This window comes from Malaya genurostris, chromosome 3, assembly GCF_030247185.1.
Source record: "Malaya genurostris strain Urasoe2022 chromosome 3, Malgen_1.1, whole genome shotgun sequence".
NCBI classification, from domain to species: domain Eukaryota; kingdom Metazoa; phylum Arthropoda; class Insecta; order Diptera; family Culicidae; genus Malaya; species Malaya genurostris.
In genome coordinates, this window is record NC_080572.1 from 66,459,284 (window position 1) to 66,478,478 (window position 19,195).

The following is a 19,195-nucleotide window of genomic DNA, read 5'->3' on the forward strand; positions in this document are numbered from 1 at the left end:
AATCACCTTGGTGAATAAAAAAAGTAGATCGAAATCATTTTGATGAGCAAAAAAAACCTTTTTACTCAACCGCTCTGTACTTTTTATTGCTAAAATGTACTCGATTTAAAAAATCTGTGATTTATTTCAGAATCTGTGAAAATCTGTGATCATTTTCAGAAATCTGTGTCATTTTTTAAATCTGTGCAGAAAGTTGAAAATCTGTGAAACACAGATTAATCTGTGAACCTGGCATCCCTGCTTAACAGTATACAATGTACAATAATCCTTCAGTGACTCTAGTGAGTAATAGGTTATTGCAATTAATATCTGTATTCTGATTTATATATCAACTACAATAAATATCAGTTCTGAAACCAGAAATCGACCCTTTTCGCACTAACTGCAAAATGACAGCATTCGAAGGTAAATCGGTGTGTTATTAGGGAAATCAATTTGTACGTGACAATTAGTTACTTTGCAGAGTTCGGTGTTATGCCGGAGATCGGTCAAGCGATTGATGAAATGGAATGGATGCTACCGACCGATGTACAGGCGGAAGCGATCCCCTTGATTCTGGGTGGTGGTGATGTGCTGATGGCCGCCGAAACGGGTAGCGGTAAGACCGGGGCTTTCTGTCTTCCCATTCTGCAGATTGTGTGGGAAAGACTGCGTGACATCCGCGATGGCAAGGCCGGCAAAGCAATTGGACATCGGGCAAAACCATGGACGCTGTCCTACACGGATCGCGGTAATGCGTTGGCCATCACTCCGGACGGACTGCGTTGTCAATCACGGGAATTCAAGGAATGGCACGGAAGTCGCTGTACGACTGGAGTACGTGGGAAGGGTAAATACTACTACGAAGCCACGGTAACCGACGAAGGACTCTGTCGGGTTGGTTGGTCGACGGAAAATGCCAGTTTGGATTTAGGAACGGATAGGTTTGGCTTTGGATTTGGAGGAACGGGAAAGAAGTCGAACTGCAAGCAGTTTGATAGTTACGGAGAAGCCTTTGGAAAAATGGATGTCATTGGATGTTTGCTTGACCTGGATAATGGGGAAGTTAGTTTCACTAAAAATGGTACTCCGTTAGGTTTAGCTTTTAAAATCAATGACGGAAACTTGCGAAATGCTAACTTTTTCCCAGCTGTTGTTTTGAAGAACGCTGAAATGGCTTTTAACTTTGGTGAGACCGATTTTAAGTATTCCATTCCGGATGGGTTCGTTGCAGTTTGCAAAGTATCCCATGACCAGTTAACATTGAATCCTAATACTGGTGATACTTCTACCTCGGAAGATAGTCTACCGAAACCAAACGCCCCCCAAGCACTCGTAATCGAACCATCGCGAGAGTTAGCCGAACAAACATTCAATCAAATTCAAAAGTTTAAAAAGTATTTAAAAGATCCCGAAGTCAGAGAATTACTATTGATCGGTGGCGTTCAAATTAAAGGTCAGTTGGAAGTTCTGCAGAAAGGTGTCGATATTATAGTAGCAACACCGGGTCGCCTGGAAGATTTAATTAATAACGGCTATGTTCTACTGAGTAGCTGTCGTTTTTTCGTCTTAGATGAAGCCGATGGCCTGCTTAAGACAGGTTATACGGAGCTGATCGAGCGTCTGCATAAGCAAATTCCCAAGATCAATGCTGATGGCTGTCGACTGCAAATGGTAGTGTGTAGTGCTACCCTGCACTCATTCGAAGTTAAAAAACTGGCCGAAAAATTGATGCACTTCCCTACTTGGGTGGATCTGAAAGGAGAGGACGCCGTTCCCGAAACGGTCCATCACGTCGTTTGTGCCGTGGATCCACAGAAAGATGTGAGCTGGCAAACAATGCGAACGCATGTTCAAACGGACGGTGTTCACGCGAAGGACAACGTACGCCCCGGCTCCAACACGGCGGAGACACTGTCAGAAGCGGTCAAAATGCTTAAAGGTGAATATACAATCAAAGCCATAAACGAGCATAACATGGACCGAGCGATTATTTTCTGTCGAACTAAATTGGATTGCGACAATATGGAACGCTACCTACGCCAGGTCGGTGGTGCAAACTACTCTTGTGTTTGTTTGCACGGAGATCGCAAACCGAATGAGCGCAAGTCTAATCTGGAGAAGTTCAAGAATAAGCAAGTGAAATTTTTGATTTGTACCGATGTAGCCGCTCGTGGTCTCGATGTCACTGGTGAGTTGTTTGCTTTTGTTTGTGAAATAATAACATTTACTTACTACACCTGTTTTTCTTCCATAAGGTTTACCCTTCATTATTAACGTAACCCTGCCGGACGAGAAAAGCAACTACGTACACAGAATTGGTCGTGTAGGTCGCGCCGAACGTATGGGTCTAGCCATTTCACTGGTATCAACCGTTCCGGAGAAAGTTTGGTATCATGGACAGTGGTGTGCTTCGCGTGGGAAAAATTGCTGGAATACAAATCTGACCGATGTTAAAGGTTGTTGCATGTGGTACGATGAAAAAATGTATCTGGCAGAGATCGAAGATCATTTAAACGTAACAATACAACAGATCGATAAAAGTCTTAAGGTTCCGATGAATGAGTTTGATGGAAAGGTTACATACGGTGAAAAGCGACTGAACACTGGCTCTGGTTATAAGGATCACGTAGAGCAACTGACGCCAGTTGTACAGGAGCTGGCTAAATTAGAACGGGAAGCACAGACTTTGTTCGTGAGGCGAAGTTTGACGGTCCATCAAAGCGCATAAGACTATTAATTTCCATTGAGGAAATCCTATGCAGAGGAAATCAAAGTCTACTTAAATCAATTCTTGAGACATAGACGCTGAAAATCAGGGACGAAAAATAATTGGTTCCCTTGATTTTGGTTCCTGGTTTGATACAAACCTTAGATTAACCCTGTATAAGAAAATTGGACTGCATTAATCTACACGACAAACGGTTACTAATAACAAACAATATATGAATGAACCACAGCTTGTAATTGCCAATGTTTTATTGCCTTCTTAGCTCTAGCGCTAAAAAATTTGACAGGAACTTTTTGCTCACACAATAATATTAGTATAGCTGTTTTTTTCCTCTCTCCCATTGGTTGGTGGGCTTGACGGTATTGCAAACATCATCACATACAATCAATTAGCGTTACAATTTGATAAAGATATGCGTTACAGTTTTTAGCTTCTTAATTAAATTAAGATATGTAACGACTTGAATAAGATGTTGATTGCATTACGCTCCAACATCCGGGGTTGGAAGGGCTTAACTGAACATTGTTTTGTTTTATTTTCATACTACCGGCCCTTATTACCAGTGTGAGGTGGAAATTAGATGGAGTGAACGTATCCCAATTGGGTTTCACACGATGACAACAAATGAACGGTAAATAGAGTCCATTTTTGACATTTATTGGTGGTTTGTGTACCATGGAATAACAGTTCGGCTGAAAAGTTCGTATCGTTTAATAGAAACACACATTTTTTTGCCAAAATTCGTTTTTATTATTCAACATAATTGCCATCAGAGGCGATACAGCAATTATAGCGATCTTCCAACTTTTCGATACCATTTTTGTAGTACGATTTGTCCTTTGCCTCAAAATAGGCCTCAGTTTCAGCGATTACCTCTTCATTACTTCTAAATTTTTTACCAGCGAGCATTCTTTTGAGGTCTGAGAACAGGAAAAAGTCACTGGGGCCAAATCTGGAGAATACGGTGGATTCAATTTCAGCATGGTTTTCAATCATCAATTCGTTGTTGTTTTTGATCGATTGTGAGCTCACGCGGCACCCATTTTGCACAAAGCTTTCTCATATCCAAATATTCGTGAATAATATGTTCAACACGTTCCTTTGATATCTTTAGGGTGTCAGCTATCTCGATCAACTTCACTTTACGGTCATTGAAAATCATTTTGTGGATTTTTTTCACGTATTCATCGGTAACAGCCTCTTTTGGACGTCCACTGCGTTCATCGTCTTTGGTGCTCATATGACCAGTACGAAATTATGCAAACCACATATGAATTGTTGCATCGCCCGGTGCAGAGTCTGGATAACACTCATCAAGCCATTTTTTTGGTATCGGCGGCACTTTTTTTCAAAGTTTTTCATCAACACACGAAATTCCTTTTTTTTTCATTTTTTCACAATAACAAAAGTAGCTTCACTCAAAATGCAATATCTCACAAACTAATAATCAGACAGCTGTCAAATTTATACACGTATCTTTTGAAGGTTGGTACTAACTGAAAATGGTATGGATTTAATTCTAGTGGCGCCCTCTCATAGAAACGATACGAACTTTTCAGCCGATCTGTTACTGTGAAATGAGATAGAATATTGTAGAATAGAATAAAATAATAATGAACCAATGGGCAAACCACTGATAGCTGTCAAACGATGTTCATCCAGTTTATATTGTCAGGATGTGTCGTTTGGGACCTGATGGGTGAGATGATGTGTGAGTGAAATGTAAGAGTAAGTGCATGCAAGAACGCTAATAAAGGCCACCGTTTTAGCCCAGGACTAACGATGGACCAATAGAAAAGATAGAAATTAGGTAACGGTACCTCCATTCATCTCAAATCCATTAGTCATTTCATATACGCGTTAGTTAGAGTGAGATCTGTTATCTCTGCTTGATAGATTAACTTCGAGAGTAACACGAAATTTGGAGCATTTTGCGTCGCTAATACAGCAGTATTGAACCATTTCCGAACTACTTTTAGGGGCTGTCCATAAAAGACGTCATGCCGCAAGAGGGAGGGGGGTGTTTCATAAAACGTGACCTTTTGTGACAGGGGGAGGGGGGGGAGGTTTTTGGAATGTGACGTCCAATATTTTCAATGAGCGCATTTTTGAAGTACCTAATTATATTACTGCTTTGCACTATTTCCTGAAAAAAATCTCCACAATAAACGTTTACATTCTATAGGAAAACGTGTATTTGTTGATGTAAAAGCTTCTTCTTGTAAATTCGGAAATGAATGATGCAGGAAATCATTTCTGTTTTGATCAGCAAAAGTGCACGGAGGAGCGAGTAAATTAGCGAAATTAATAAATTTTGCCTAATATGAGTAAAAAAGAAAAAGATGCCTTCAAACGGTTTAACTTAAGTTATGCACTGACAATTTTTTCAGTAATTTGATTTTCTAGCATTGATAATAGTATATCATAAGAATTTCTCTTATCTGATTCTGATGCAGTTTATTCAATTGTACTCCATTTGATAAAGGACGGGAGATCAACGATTTCTGACGTAGATCATGTCATGTCTTATCTTGATCATATGTAATTTTCCTCCACCAACATGAAAGCTTATCGAATCATCCAATGATTGAACTTACATAAATCAAGAATCATTTTAGCTCAAAATCACTACCGATTTTGTGTGACGAAGATCCGTACCGATTTTGATCGATGTGATTTAAAATTCACTGATCAACTGATCATGAAAAGATTCTCCGGCAGTGATCTCGTTTTGATGAGGTTTTGGTCTTTATTTTCTTAGCCCTGTATGCTACACTAAGGAAATATTATTCTTTACCTAAAACAATGATATATCTGTGTACCCCTAGGAGTAATAAAACAGATGATTTAAATGTTTCATCAATTTCAACCAAATACGTTTGGTAATTTATATAATTGATATTAATAAAATAATTCCGATGATTTTGTAGTTTTAGGGATATTTTTTAATCTAATGACAGCATGTAATAAATCGATTTTTCCCTCATATTTGTATTGTTTTTCATACATATTGAGAATGTATTGAGATGAATTTTATTTATTTTGAATTCGTGACATGTGACATAAGGGGGGTGAGGGGTCTTTGCTTCTGTGACAATTTGTGACAAAGGGGGGATGGGGAGTCAAAAATCGTCAAAAAAAAGCGTGACGTCTTTTATGGACAGCCCCTTATGCGCTATTGCTTCTTAGAGACGAGGCAAAGATTTTGTATTCGATTTTATCACAATTCACTTATTGAAAGTCGAGTAATCGGTAAAATAATATAGTGACTCTGCTAATGAGATGACTATTGGCACACTAATTTTAGTTAGAATCTATTAGAATAGAAATACTAACTCAATGTTATGATGCTTGCTTGAGGAATACATGTAGGAATGGATGCATGTGTATATGTGTGCCTGTGTGTATGTATGTATGTGTGCCTGTGTGTAAAATATACATTATACCGTGCCCTTTGGTGCGTTGTATCAAATTGGTCGTGATACATTTCGATTGTGAGTCAGTATACACCAGATGTTCAAAAGTGCTGAGCGGATGGTAACACTGTCAAGGATCAACCGAAGATAACGAAAAGTGAACATGCTGTAGTAATACTAATAAAACCCAAGTGTTAATATCATTTAACCAAAAACGGCATTTATAAGGACATTATAAAAAACTAATCCTTTTTTTGTGGCTGATCCTTATAAACTACGACCAAAGGTAAGAAAACAAACATAAATAAATAATAAAAACTGTTGGGGAATAATATATTTTCCTCATATTGAAAGAGGCGTTTATATGGCGCGCATGCGCTAATTCGGCCTGATATAAACTAAGGAGGAGGGCAGACATTTTGGACAGGGCTGTAAACCCTTTCCTCACCAGAATGTAATACAAGGAAACTATAAGGAAAAGCCATATCAGCTATTTTCCAAAGAAGAACGAATCTTACAAACGTAATCAAATTGAGATTCTCTCTCTTTTACGAAAAAAAATGCTTCAAAATCCTACAATTTGACCTAAAAATCCGGATTCTACAAAAATCCTAGTCTTAGTAATACAAAGAACTATAAAAGACGAAACTGTCATTCCATTTTTACCTTTCTCGTATAGAAAGGTTATGCAATAACTGTGAAAACCGACTTTTGAGATGATAGAACTACCCGCAGATTTGTCTTAGTCACGGAAACCAGCCAATTTGAGGAGAAAAAAATACCGAGGAATTCACACAGGGAGCATAGAAGTAAACAAATCGAACTCGGATATAGAAGAAAAGTGGAAAAATTTGCATACCTGTCAAAGATAAATCAACAGTTAATCGATTTTTCAAAAAATGATCTGAGAATATTCGATAACTTCTAAATCTCGGTTGATTTTTCAGAAGGCCGTAAGAGCAAGTGACAGTTTCTCTTAGTTTACTTTCTCCTCTATTAGTTATCAAGCGGTTTCCCCGTTTATCACTCAACTCTTTGCATAAAATTATACCCAACACTTTCGACTTTCAAACAGAACTGTGAAATCCGAAGAAATCTACAATTACATCACAACAATCGAAAAAGAAAGTGCCACTTGCTCTTACGGCATTCTAAAAAATCAACCGAGAATTTTGAAACCCAAGAAAATCTCTAGGGCATATTCAGTAGTGTTCTAGTTCTAGATGCATAATTTATGTCAGTTACAAAATTTAAATCTGAATTTTATAACATATGGAACTTCTAGCTGCTGAATTTGCTCTTAGAGAAAATTCAGCAGCTGGAAGTATTATATGGACGATCTACAATCAAGGATGGCTTTTATCGTTTAAAAGAACGCTCACCAGCAACTCTTCACACGATTGAATCAGTGCCATCAAAGAGAGACGGATATCATCGCAACAACAAAAACACGGCATGGCTCATTTAACATAGAATAGACACCAGTGCGAGAGCGAATTTCTCTCGATGACATTTCTGAGAATCAAAGGTTAGCACGCTGCTGTGGGGATCCTCTCTGAAGCAACAAACGGTCGCTTATTCTCGTTTCGCGATCCAATTCTATACGGGCAGTTGATAATTGCGATAGAATCATTTTACTATTGCCGCTTATTCTAACTATATGCATATAACCTTTGTACAAGTTGTGTCTATGAAAGTGTCTGTGAATACTCCACACAAGGGTTTTGAAATATTGCAACCTAGTATGAGAATCGCCAAGTTGAATAATCGATTCGATTTTCTGCGATAATTGTCAACTTGCGATTCTCTCTTGGGGAATTCCACACAGCAACGATCATTATCAGACTGTAAATTTTTTTAAGGGCCGTGAAATACTCAGAGTATGAAGTGGAGCGAAGAAATGTGGAAAAATTCTCTCGCGGTTCATGCATTGAGAGACTCGAGTTCTTGTAGCATCTTCTACCGGATTGAAAATGTTTTATACAATATAGATAGCAATATAGCAGCTTCTGTCAAATTTTCGACAATCACCAACACTGTCTACAATAGAACTTAAACTGAAACAAACGCCAGCCAGCCGTTCTAGTTTTATTTTTTCGAACAGTTCTACTGTCAAATTTAAAACTGGTAGGGTAACAGAGGTATTTTGGCCCACTTTAGGATTGATTTTATTTTGGCCCACTTTGAATAAATATCCATCAAATGTTGTAATATCTTTGAAAAACCCTTCCGCAATAGATAATTTAATGTGTTTACCTTCAAATTTATGTAACATGAGTTACTTCACATCAATTAAAATCGATAAAATCGATAAAGTTTGTTAGGTGGGCCAAAATATATGAAGTGGCCAAAATACCTCTGTTACCCTATACACTGCCGTTTTTTTTGTATTTTAGAAACACTAGTAAAACGCTGCTGGGGCTGCCAGTTTTTCTTGTTAAAATTTTTAGATTCAAATTTTAAAACTGACGTAAATTATGCATCTAGAACTGGAACACTCCTGAACATGCCCTCATAATCACTCCGCAATTATCAAAAGAGAAAGTAAACAAAAAGAAACTGTCCACCCCTATTCGATCGAATGTGCAATTTCCATTCTGCATTCCGTTCGAGTTGAGTATGAATGCGAATATCATTCGTTCGAGTTGTTCAATTTTCGAACATTACTCGATCGACTTGCGTACGTATTAATTCTGCTCGGTTTAGAATCGTTCTAATTTGTTTACACAATTGTGATGGTTTCATTTACTAAGAAATTAATAATATAAATAATATAGAACGTGTAAGTAGTGTTGACAGCTTTGATGGATAGTGTTCGAAATTTCAAGCGTTCCCGAACGAGAGTCGATCGAATCATACAAGTCGAACGGAATGAAGAATGCAAAATTCGAACTCGAACGAAAGTTTAGATTCGTTCGTATCACAAATCCGTCGGATTGCAGAATCGGGATGGTCATTTGCTTTCACGGCATCAAAATCAACCAAAAATTAGGAATTCCAAAAATTAGGAAAAAAAATCAACCAAAAATTAGGAATTCCAACCAACCCGCACGGCCTTTTGGCAGCCATGGGCACCAGACGGCTACCAAAATTGTTTCAGTGACGGCTGTCCAATCCAATTTGGCGAAACATACACCCCTATTCTGTACGTCGATCGATTCGACATATTTCTATCGAATGTGCAATTTCCATTCTGCATTCCGTTCGAGTTGGGTATGAACTCGAAAATTATTCGTTCGAGTTGTTCAATTTTCGAACAATACTCGATCGACTTGCGTACGTTTTACTTCTGTTCGGTTTAGAAACGTTCTAATTTGTTTATACAAGTGTGACGGTTTCGTTTACTAAGAAATGAATAATATAAATAATATAGAACGTGTAAGTAGTGCTGACAGCTTTGATGGTTAGTGTTCGAAATTTCAAGTATTCCCGAACGAGAGTCGATCGAATCATACAAGTCGAACGGAATAAAGAATGCAAAATTCGATCTCGAACGAAAGTGTAGATTCGTTCGTATCACAAATCCGTCGGATTGCAGAATCGGGGTGATAGTCATTTAGGGGTAAACCTAAGTTTGTGCTTAGGGCATATTCATGAGTGTTCTAGTTCTAGATGCATAATTTATGTCAGTTTTAAAATTTAAATCTAGAAATTATAACAAAATGAACTGGCAGCCCCAGCAGCGTTTTGTCTGTTTCAAATATAGAAAAAAAAAAAATAGAACGGCAGTGCTGGTATACATGGTAATTTGACAGTAGAACTGGTCGAATAAATAAAACTAAAACGGATTGCTGGGAACCACCCATATGAATCTTGCAGCTGCTGAATTTGTTCTTAGGGCACATAACCGGTTCTACTTTTCTTTACGTTTCGTCTTAGACTCGTCAGTGCAGAGCAGTTCAAATTGAACTCCTTAATGCAAACTTAAACGGTTCAACTTGAACCGCTAAGCAGACGTAAATTTAATGCTATTTGCAAAACACTTATTAATTGGCACTGAAGTGCCATGTCTTTGCTGACGTGTCGAACGAAAAGGTTCTAATACTGGCCGATTCAGGTATGGTCATTTAGGGGTAAACCTAAGTTTGTGCTTAGGGCACATAACATAGCTGATTGCTGCATAAATAAACAATCAGTAATGCAATCGTTTCTTTGTTTATAGCACAAAAACCAGCGATTTTTGGATTGATTCTCTCAATAACTGGTCGGTTTACCTGTAGTAATTTTTTTCTCAGGAATCTAATCAACTATAAAATGCACAATATAATCTTAACTTAATAATTTCTCTTCTTCAAATAAACTGACATCTGTATTCTCTCATACAAAATTTGTAGAATTGATATTGTTCGAATTATACAAACAAAAATCGGGAAAATTCATATATTGACTCCGATATAAGTAACTCTCACTCACCTAGTACCTAAACCTATAAAATATTTACTCTATAAATGTTTTCATTCCTCGTGCTTATCTATACTTCGGTGCGCAACCCTCCATGTACAGTTTGCGGGTTTCCTCGTCGGCTTTGTCATCTTTCGGTGGTTTGTAGTCCGCAACATGATCCACCCGTAACGTTCGCCCTAGCAGCTTGATTCCGTTCATATTGTCAACCGTTAAAATCGTTGACCGTTGATCCTCGAAGCAGATGAAACTGAACCCTTTTGATTTACCAGTTTTCCTGTCCCGTATCAGGTTAATGTTGACTATTTCTCCATATTGGGAAAACACTGCTAGCAGGTCGCCCTCTGTTAGGTCGGATGGTAATCCACCGACGAAGATCCAAGCACTATCTTTATACTGGTCGTGCCAGGAGTTTTTACCACCGAACTTCAAATCCTGTTCGCTCAGTTTGAGAACATTTTTCATATTACTGTGCGAAAAATAAAACAATAATTATAGTGTTATACACACACAACATAACACTCACGTCAACGGATTCATGCTGAATTACAAACGATGCATAAACGAATTACTTAATTTAAGCTAATATGATATTATTATCTTAACAATACTTCCATGTTATGATTCGAAATCTCAGAGGGGTTACGGACGTTATGCATTCTTCTTCTCCTACACTGATAAAAACTGATATGTAGAACTGAGGCGTTTAATTTAATTTAACGTCACTTTAATCCCTGTGAGAAAAAATCTAATGTCGTTTTCGTTTTTAAATTGCACTACACTGGTGTAGCGAAAGCTGCACTGAAACCGTTCGTTTTTACCAATTGCACTACGCCAGTGCTACACTTTTTCTGCACCGATGCCACTGGTGTAGCACTCATCAAAAGTTTGGTGTAGCTCTGTGCAATGGAATCATGTATTGTAGTCAATAGTTACTGTTTATGTTTTCGTCATTTTTGTTCGTTTATTCATGCCTCAGTGTAGTGCAAATTAAAAACGAAAACGCCATAAGAGCGACTCACACGTGGCATCACGCGACTATCCCCGGCTTGAAATGGTTACAAAACAACAACATTAATTTTAAACAATTCATATGAAGTGATACAACGACAAATTTACGGAACATTTACACGTCGGGTACGTGAGTAATATTCGGTTAAAAATTAAATTAATCTTTACGTCGATCGAAGTTGGTTGATTTCGATTCGAAGTTGATTATTTCGTCTGAAACGTGTTTAGTGCTGGCGTTTCATGATGAAAGCAAACCAATATTATTTGCATTTCAGGTTGTAATTGAACTTTCAGAGAGACTACCCAACTAACCAAAAGTTCGGATAAAAGGGACTGATTTGGCTTAAGCAGCTCTCAAAGTTAATCAATAGCATTCTAAGCAGCCCATTTTTTAAGTAATTATCCACACTTGAAAGTTCGCACGACGCAGCGGAACGAACTTCTAAGCTGCTTCTAGAATACATTGTTCAGCTTCTATGCAGCGAAAAAGTTCACGCGGAACTTGTTCTGTACTTTCAAGTTGCTAAAAGTACCACGTGCACTCTTAAGCAGCTAGAAAGTTTACGCGGAACTTGTTCTGTACTTCGAACTGTCAAAAATTGCCACGTGTTTTCTTAAGCAGCTAGAAAGTTCACGCGGAACTTGATCTGTACTTTCAAGTTCTCAAAAGTTCCGCGTGCACTTTTAAGCAGCAAGAAAGTGGACTTTTTAAGTAATTGTGGAACTTCTGGTTGCTTGGGTAATGCTTCAACACGTTCAACCAATGAATACTCAAAAAATCTTTCAACGGAAGGCCGATTCGGGACTTTCATTCAATGAACTAGGCAAACAGATGTCGAATGTTGAGCCATTTTCAATGTGAGCAGTTGGAGCCCCGTTGGACTGGTTTCATAGGAGATTTTGAAATTTACTACCTATTTTTTAAAATAAATACTACAAACCTGTAAAGTATTTCTACTTAGGATAGAGTAGAATAACACTTTTTCTTATTATATGGATAAAACTCCCAAACCGTTTCAATAAACTGAGCGAATAGTTCATCCAGCATGCCGTTCAATGAACGCTCAATACCCAACAAAATCTAATCACTTTCTAAGTGACTTTTAACCAGAGATGCCAGATAAAAATTTCAAATATCTTCAGACAGGGTTGGAATAGTTTGTATATGCGAAAAAAATCTGTAGTCAGCAAGTATGTCTTGCTCATAGCCATTTCTCTATAAAGTATGATACGCAGCCATTTCTCTATAAAATATAGTCGCGACAATTTCAAAAGTCTGTAAATTTTGACGAAAGTCTGCGAAAAACTCGATTTTCAAAAGTCTGCACAAGTCTGCACAACAAAAAATGTCTGCAGCCCAATGTACGAAATCTGCAAATTTACAGACAAATCTGCAGATCTGGTTTCTCTGGTTCTAACCCACATAAGGCTTTTTGACTGTTCATTTCAACCCGTGGACAACTTGACAGCTCCCATACATCGAGAATATAATTAAAAGTTCTGGTTCTCCGGCCCTCTGTCACGACGCCATCTTGATATGATCAAAATCGGAACTTCAAAATCAGCTGATTGCAACGTAAACAAACAAACAGTAATGCATTTGTTTAACGCGTTTACCTTGTTTAGTGCACGAAAATTAGTGAATTTTGTGTTGACTCTCTCACAATAACTTGTCGGTTTACCTAAAATACAGCAGACATTAATTTGAGACATTAAGTGGAGATAATTTTCACAATTTGAAAGTCGCGATGAGTATCAAAACATCGCAGTGTTTGGGCTCGAAACGCGAGGGGCTCAACGTAATCGGTATATTTCAAATGGCTGGTGCTCACATACCGGTGTCAGATGGCAGTGGTTATCTGATTCTACAATGGCGTCGTAAATAGAATAACATTTGGAAATAACGTATCTGTTTTTCGACAATCTGCGGTTGAATTTTTATATTTCAATAAATAAAATGAATTTTGCCAGCCTTTCTTGACATTGATGATTAGTTACTATGGTTTAGCATAAGTATAATTTTTCTCTTCTCATCAATAGAAGGTTTAAAAGTAGTTCATCACATTTCATTGAACAATGAACGTGAAATAAGGTATTCTACTGAATCTTGAAGAACAATACTACTAGTTTGCAAATCAAGATTAAATCTATGGCTCTCCAATCTTTATCCGAGTCGTTAGAAGATTATATAATGATACCAAATACTCCTACAAATGCTACTAGTTCCTTGCGTTTTCATTGATACTCATATAGATAACTATGGTATTATGTTCAAAATGTTTATATGACCATTATTTCCAGTGCTTCCGGAACCGGAGACCGAGAACCGATTTGTCTACTGATAATGGCTATCGATTTGTGTAATTTTGAAACCAGTTTAGAAAATTTTTTACCGTTTTGTTTCGCCGGTTTAAATGATGGTGTACAATATTTAATACACTTTACCCTAGAACACTGGAGCCGGAAGTCGGATCCGTATGAAATTCAGGACTCAGGATAAATTCCTGACCGTAAGACCTTTCATTAGAACCTGAGGTTGTCAAAATCGGTTCAGCCATCTCCGAGAAAACTTGTGGGATTATTTGACACACACACATATATATATATATATATATATATATATATATATATATATATATATATATATATATATATATATATATATATATATATATATATATATATATATATATATATATATATATATATATATATATATATATAGAGAGAGAGAGAGAGAGAGAGAGAGATTTACTACAATTTGTTTTAGTTGGTTCCGAACCAAATCTTGGAATATTCATTGTAAAATTTATTTCCTGCGATTTTAATTGAACTTATCTTTGTTTGTTATAATACCAAACAGTTACTATGGCGAATTGATTTTAAACCTTCAGCATTGCCAGTCATTAAAAAAAATCACAAAAGTTCCCTGTCACTCTGATAGTGTACCTTGACAGTGTACCGCATAACGCAAAACGTGGCCACGATAACTTGTCGAAGTATTCCGTATTTTGTATTTGGTTTTACCATCTACCTTTTTTGAATCGATAGAAGATTGTGCTGAAAACCTTAATATCACGATCATTTAATGTTTTATTTGTTTCCGATTATCTTTTAATGCTTTATGATAATGAATATTGAACAATTTCGTTCAAAATCTATATGAGAACTGAAAAAATGATGATTTTCTTAAAACTGGTAGATTGGAAATCATTAGTTTCATTGCAAAATTGTATAATGTTACCTAATTAGTAAGAAATGGCGTTCTTTAAATTAATTCTCGATGGAAACTAGTAAAGGCAAAATAATGAATATGGTTAGTTTTGTGTCTGAGTGTGGGATAACGACGAATAAAGGTCTATTCGCACTTCCCCAATCAGACCGACCCGACATTCGTTTTTTTTTCGTTTTTCGACTTTGACCGAGTAGCTGGTGTGTGCATGTATTGGCAGGTTGGAACTGACCAACAATTTAGATCATTGGCAATATATTTCCTTTCTGACTTTTTTTGCACCGTATCGACGGTCGCTTAAAAAGAACGTGCCTATATGGTGCAAAAAAGTCAGAGAGGAAATATCTGCTAAAGATCTGCATCATTGATCGATTTCAGCTCGGTCAAAGCCGAAGAGGTGAATACGAGTGTCGAGTCGGTCTGATCGACTAAGTGTGAATAGACCTTAAGCAGATTTTGTCAGCTTAGAGAGAAATAACATAAGTTCTCATTTGAGCTACAACATCGCACGGCATCACATTGCACATATAATGCCATGAAAATTCAAAACGTCAAAAATTGAGTAGTTACCATCAGAAATCTCTAAATTTTAGTTTGAAAATAAGAACCCGTTTTGAAGTCACTATTCGAGAGATCAGTCTAAAAATCGAAATAACCATTTGTAACAACTGGTGCCAATTTTTGTAAGTGGGATCGCGTATTTTTATCTGCTGTATATCTGTATCTGCCGCAAGTGTAAGTCGCTTAACACAAACGGTTTTGTGCCTGCCAAAACCGCAATGATAAACTATGTTTTTGGTGGTGCCATCCAAGTCAGATATTGTCCCAGAGTGCTACGTATTGTGCTTCAGAATGCGAACGTATGTGCTCACATGTGTCAATTATTAGGAATAAGTGTCTGATTGGTGCCTTAGCAGCACTGACATGTGTGTTATAGTGTGGTTGGTGAGAAATAGATTTCAATTGTTAACGAAATAATTAATAAACATAACAGGTTAAATTTAAATATTGAGATTTAGTATTATATTGATCGATCAACCCAAATTGACTAGTTCTGTATATCGAAAAGCTTAAGATTTAAATTTATATATATATATATATATATATATATATATATATATATATATATATTAATTAAATCGGGAAAGAATAAGAAGGACACGAATTGACAATTCATTCCGCATCTTCTCAATCAATGGACTAGCAACAGTGAAATGACGAGAGGACTATCATTTTAGTATGGCGCAGAAACGAAGTGAGAACACGATTCAGTAAACGTGCGGCTAAAATATTATCTTTTCTTAACGTTACATTTTGGATTTGTACAAGTAAAATATTTGAATTGTTTAATACTCTGTTTGATTTATTACTGTTACGAACAACACAATTCGTACACACATAGAAAATTTCGCAGAATTCGGTAATTTTTTACCGAATTTTCAACAGCTGAACCGACGACACGACCAGGCACTCCGAAGAAAAATCGGAATAAAATGTGTTCGTGAGTGATTTACCACCAACTACCATGAATATAGTGACCCCTTGTCAATTATTAAAAATGTTATTTCCAGCAACACTTTTCTGGTTGCTACAAACTCGTTACCAAGGAATCTATTTAGCAGCACAAACAAAAACAAACTATTCTTCCATTAGATAAGAAACGTTTTCGCTAACAATTCGTGGTAATATCATTAAAAGTTAAATGAAAAACTGTGTTGAATTATCTACCCAGGACGATTGTTGGAATGATTCTCGAATTCCTGCACACGACACACAGATATATTGCGCTATGGCAGAAATTATTCACGAAGTCACATTGAAGATCGGAAATCCAGTGGAAAAATTAACATAAGATTGAATAAGAGTGCTCACTGTCTAGTTCAAGATCATCACATGTCCAACGCTTCTGATAGGCCCGAATATCAATTTCAATTTTCACCCTTCCCGATTATTCACGGCAGAATATGTATGATTGCTATACACCACAGTATGATCACAACGACCAGTACACTTGCCAGGGGTAAAAGAAATCGACGAATCGGTTCGGCGTGATTCATGATTCTGAAGCTGTCAAACTGGCCTTAACATGTTGTTTTTTGTCTTCTGTGTCGATTATCAAGCCGTTTCCCCGTTTACACTAATTGATACCCGGAATTTCGTACCGGAAAATTATTATAATTAACCCCGATTTCAATCAAAAAGTTCGAAAAAAATCGTTATAATTTTCCCACAATAATTGAAAGTGAAAGTAAATAAAGGAACAAACACTTGCTGTTAAGACCTAATGGAAAATTTTTTGAGAAGTGTTCATTTTTTTTTAGTTTCACTATAATCTGACTAAATCTAGCAATATAAATATATTTATATGTTAAAATATTACATTAGAATGAATAAACTTAGATTTCAAATTAACAAACAATAAAGAAGAACAAGATGAGACCAGTGGTTTCATTCACACCGAAATATATGATCTACAATGAAGGTAAAAAAAGTTAGGCCCCGTCACAAAATGATGATTCAAAGCTAATACCTGTGAATATGCAGTTTTGGTTAGTTTTTCCTGACAACCCTTGGCCTCGGTGGTAATCCGAACGATTTCAATATTTTCTGCCGTCCGATATTCTTGTGTCATGCACATCTCATCTAACAACTGGGCACTAGAACAAGCTATTTCAAGCAACAATGATCACCTTGAGCAGTACGTCCGAGTTAGGTAGTAACCAATAGTCAGTCTGTCCTCCGGTTCGCAGAAATCACATTTTGTTTTCGTTTCGAGATTATTTATATGTTTCAATTAAACAATATACGTAGCCATGGACAACTGTTATTTAAAATCAACAGTTTTCGATCATAGTTGCCAGTTTCAATATATTTTCAAGCAATTTCGTTTTGACATTACCAGTTACTGAGGGGTAGTTAAATTTGCGATACAGTTTTGATAGACGAGTGGCAGGTCGTGTCGTCGGCTGAACCTTCGGTAATCAGTTCGGTAATTAAATTGATTACCGATCGTTCGGTAATTGCTGAACTGACAAACAACTACCGTACACTGTAAACCAATTGGGTCTAACTGATTGTTCGGTAATTTATTATTTGTTTGTTTTCCTTTGGTTGAAATTCTGGATTTTCGGATTTAAAAAAACAACACAAATTCACAAAAACGAATGAAGGAAATTCCAACCTGTTGTGGCTATGGTTTTATTCCACAAAAAAAGGTCAAATGTTCCGGCTGACCGGAATTATGAGCGCCTTCCAAAACACTGCACAATCCGTCGACCCTCGAATTTGTGTAGGCAGCAAGTGGACAAGTGATAAAAAATTATTTTCTGCCTATAAGTGTAACAAGTGACATATTAGGACTCCCTTTAGAAATAAGTTTATCTTAAGCTAACCTTTGGTATACACACCTTGATCTAAATAAAGACAGTTGCTACACACGTCTTACATGGTGTCAGAAGCGCGTTTTATTCGTTCCGTCGAGTAACGGTGATATCTATTGTACAAGTCTGCCAGGTAGAGACCAGTGAACTAAATCAGAAGCAGAAAATGATTTTTTTTTAACTTCACGCTCGCAATACACCGAATTTTGATGTTTATACTAAAATAATAGTATAGTTTCACAGCAGCGGTTTATCTCACTCCTGTAACAAAATGGCGGCATCGCCAGCAGCGGGACTCAAACCACCAAAAGCGTTGGTTTTAAGTGATAACATGTCAGCACAATGGAAATCTTGGGTACGACAGTTTAATTGGTTCGCAACAGCGACGCAGCTGGTGGAAAAATCAGAAGAAGTCCAATCGGCCACCTTTCTGAGTGCGATTGGTGAGGACTGCATTAGGATTTTCGACACGTTTAATTTGCGACCAGAAGAGGAGAACAACTTAGTGCTAATAAAAGCAAAGTTTGAAGAGTACTTCATTCCAAAGTCGTGTATAACATATGAGCGTTATACATTCAATAAGATCGTTCAAAACGAAGACGAATCTTTTGATTGTTTTGTTACTAGAGTGAAGGAACTAGCTAAGAAGTGTTCCTTTAGTGTGTTACACGATTCATTGGTTAAAGACCGGATAATTATTGGCGTGAAATACTTACAATTGGTCCCCCAACTGCTAAATGACGAGTTGACCTTGCAAAAGACGATTGAATTATGTCGCAACCATGAACTAACTGCAATCAAAGACATCATATTAACAAGATATCCAGCTCTCACATTTCTCGAACAAATTATTGGCAACAACATTTTTTGCGAGCATGGCGCCCTCAAGCGAGTCCGCATCGAATCTCGTACACAGAAGTAGGGGAGAGAAATGTCAAACTCGTGCGCGCCAAAATAGCAGCACTGCGCACCCATATAATTGACATGATAAGTTGAATGTGACACCGTGCGATGGCGTTGCTAAACTGAAGATTGATTTCGCTCC

At 37.2% G+C, this 19,195-nt stretch overlaps 2 protein-coding genes across 2 annotated transcripts; one reads left to right on the plus strand and one right to left on the minus strand.

Moving 5' to 3' along the window:
* Window positions 1-95: 95 nt before the first annotated feature.
* On the plus strand, window positions 96-2,946 carry LOC131436843 (ATP-dependent RNA helicase Ddx1). Its single transcript, XM_058605773.1, has 3 exons — window positions 96-405; window positions 464-2,170; window positions 2,238-2,946. The coding sequence occupies exons 1-3, from the start codon at window positions 390-392 to the stop codon at window positions 2,708-2,710; spliced, it is 2,196 nt and encodes a 731-aa protein (XP_058461756.1). The 5' UTR covers window positions 96-389; the 3' UTR covers window positions 2,711-2,946.
* A 7,400-nt stretch (window positions 2,947-10,346) lies between these two features.
* LOC131435749 (RNA-binding motif protein, X-linked 2) lies at window positions 10,347-11,183 on the minus strand. Its single transcript, XM_058603924.1, has 2 exons — window positions 11,054-11,183; window positions 10,347-10,996 (listed from the first exon to the last, which is right to left on the minus strand). Exons 1-2 carry the CDS (start codon window positions 11,065-11,067, stop codon window positions 10,594-10,596), a joined length of 417 nt encoding a protein of 138 aa, XP_058459907.1. The 5' UTR covers window positions 11,068-11,183; the 3' UTR covers window positions 10,347-10,593.
* Window positions 11,184-19,195: the final 8,012 nt, after the last annotated feature.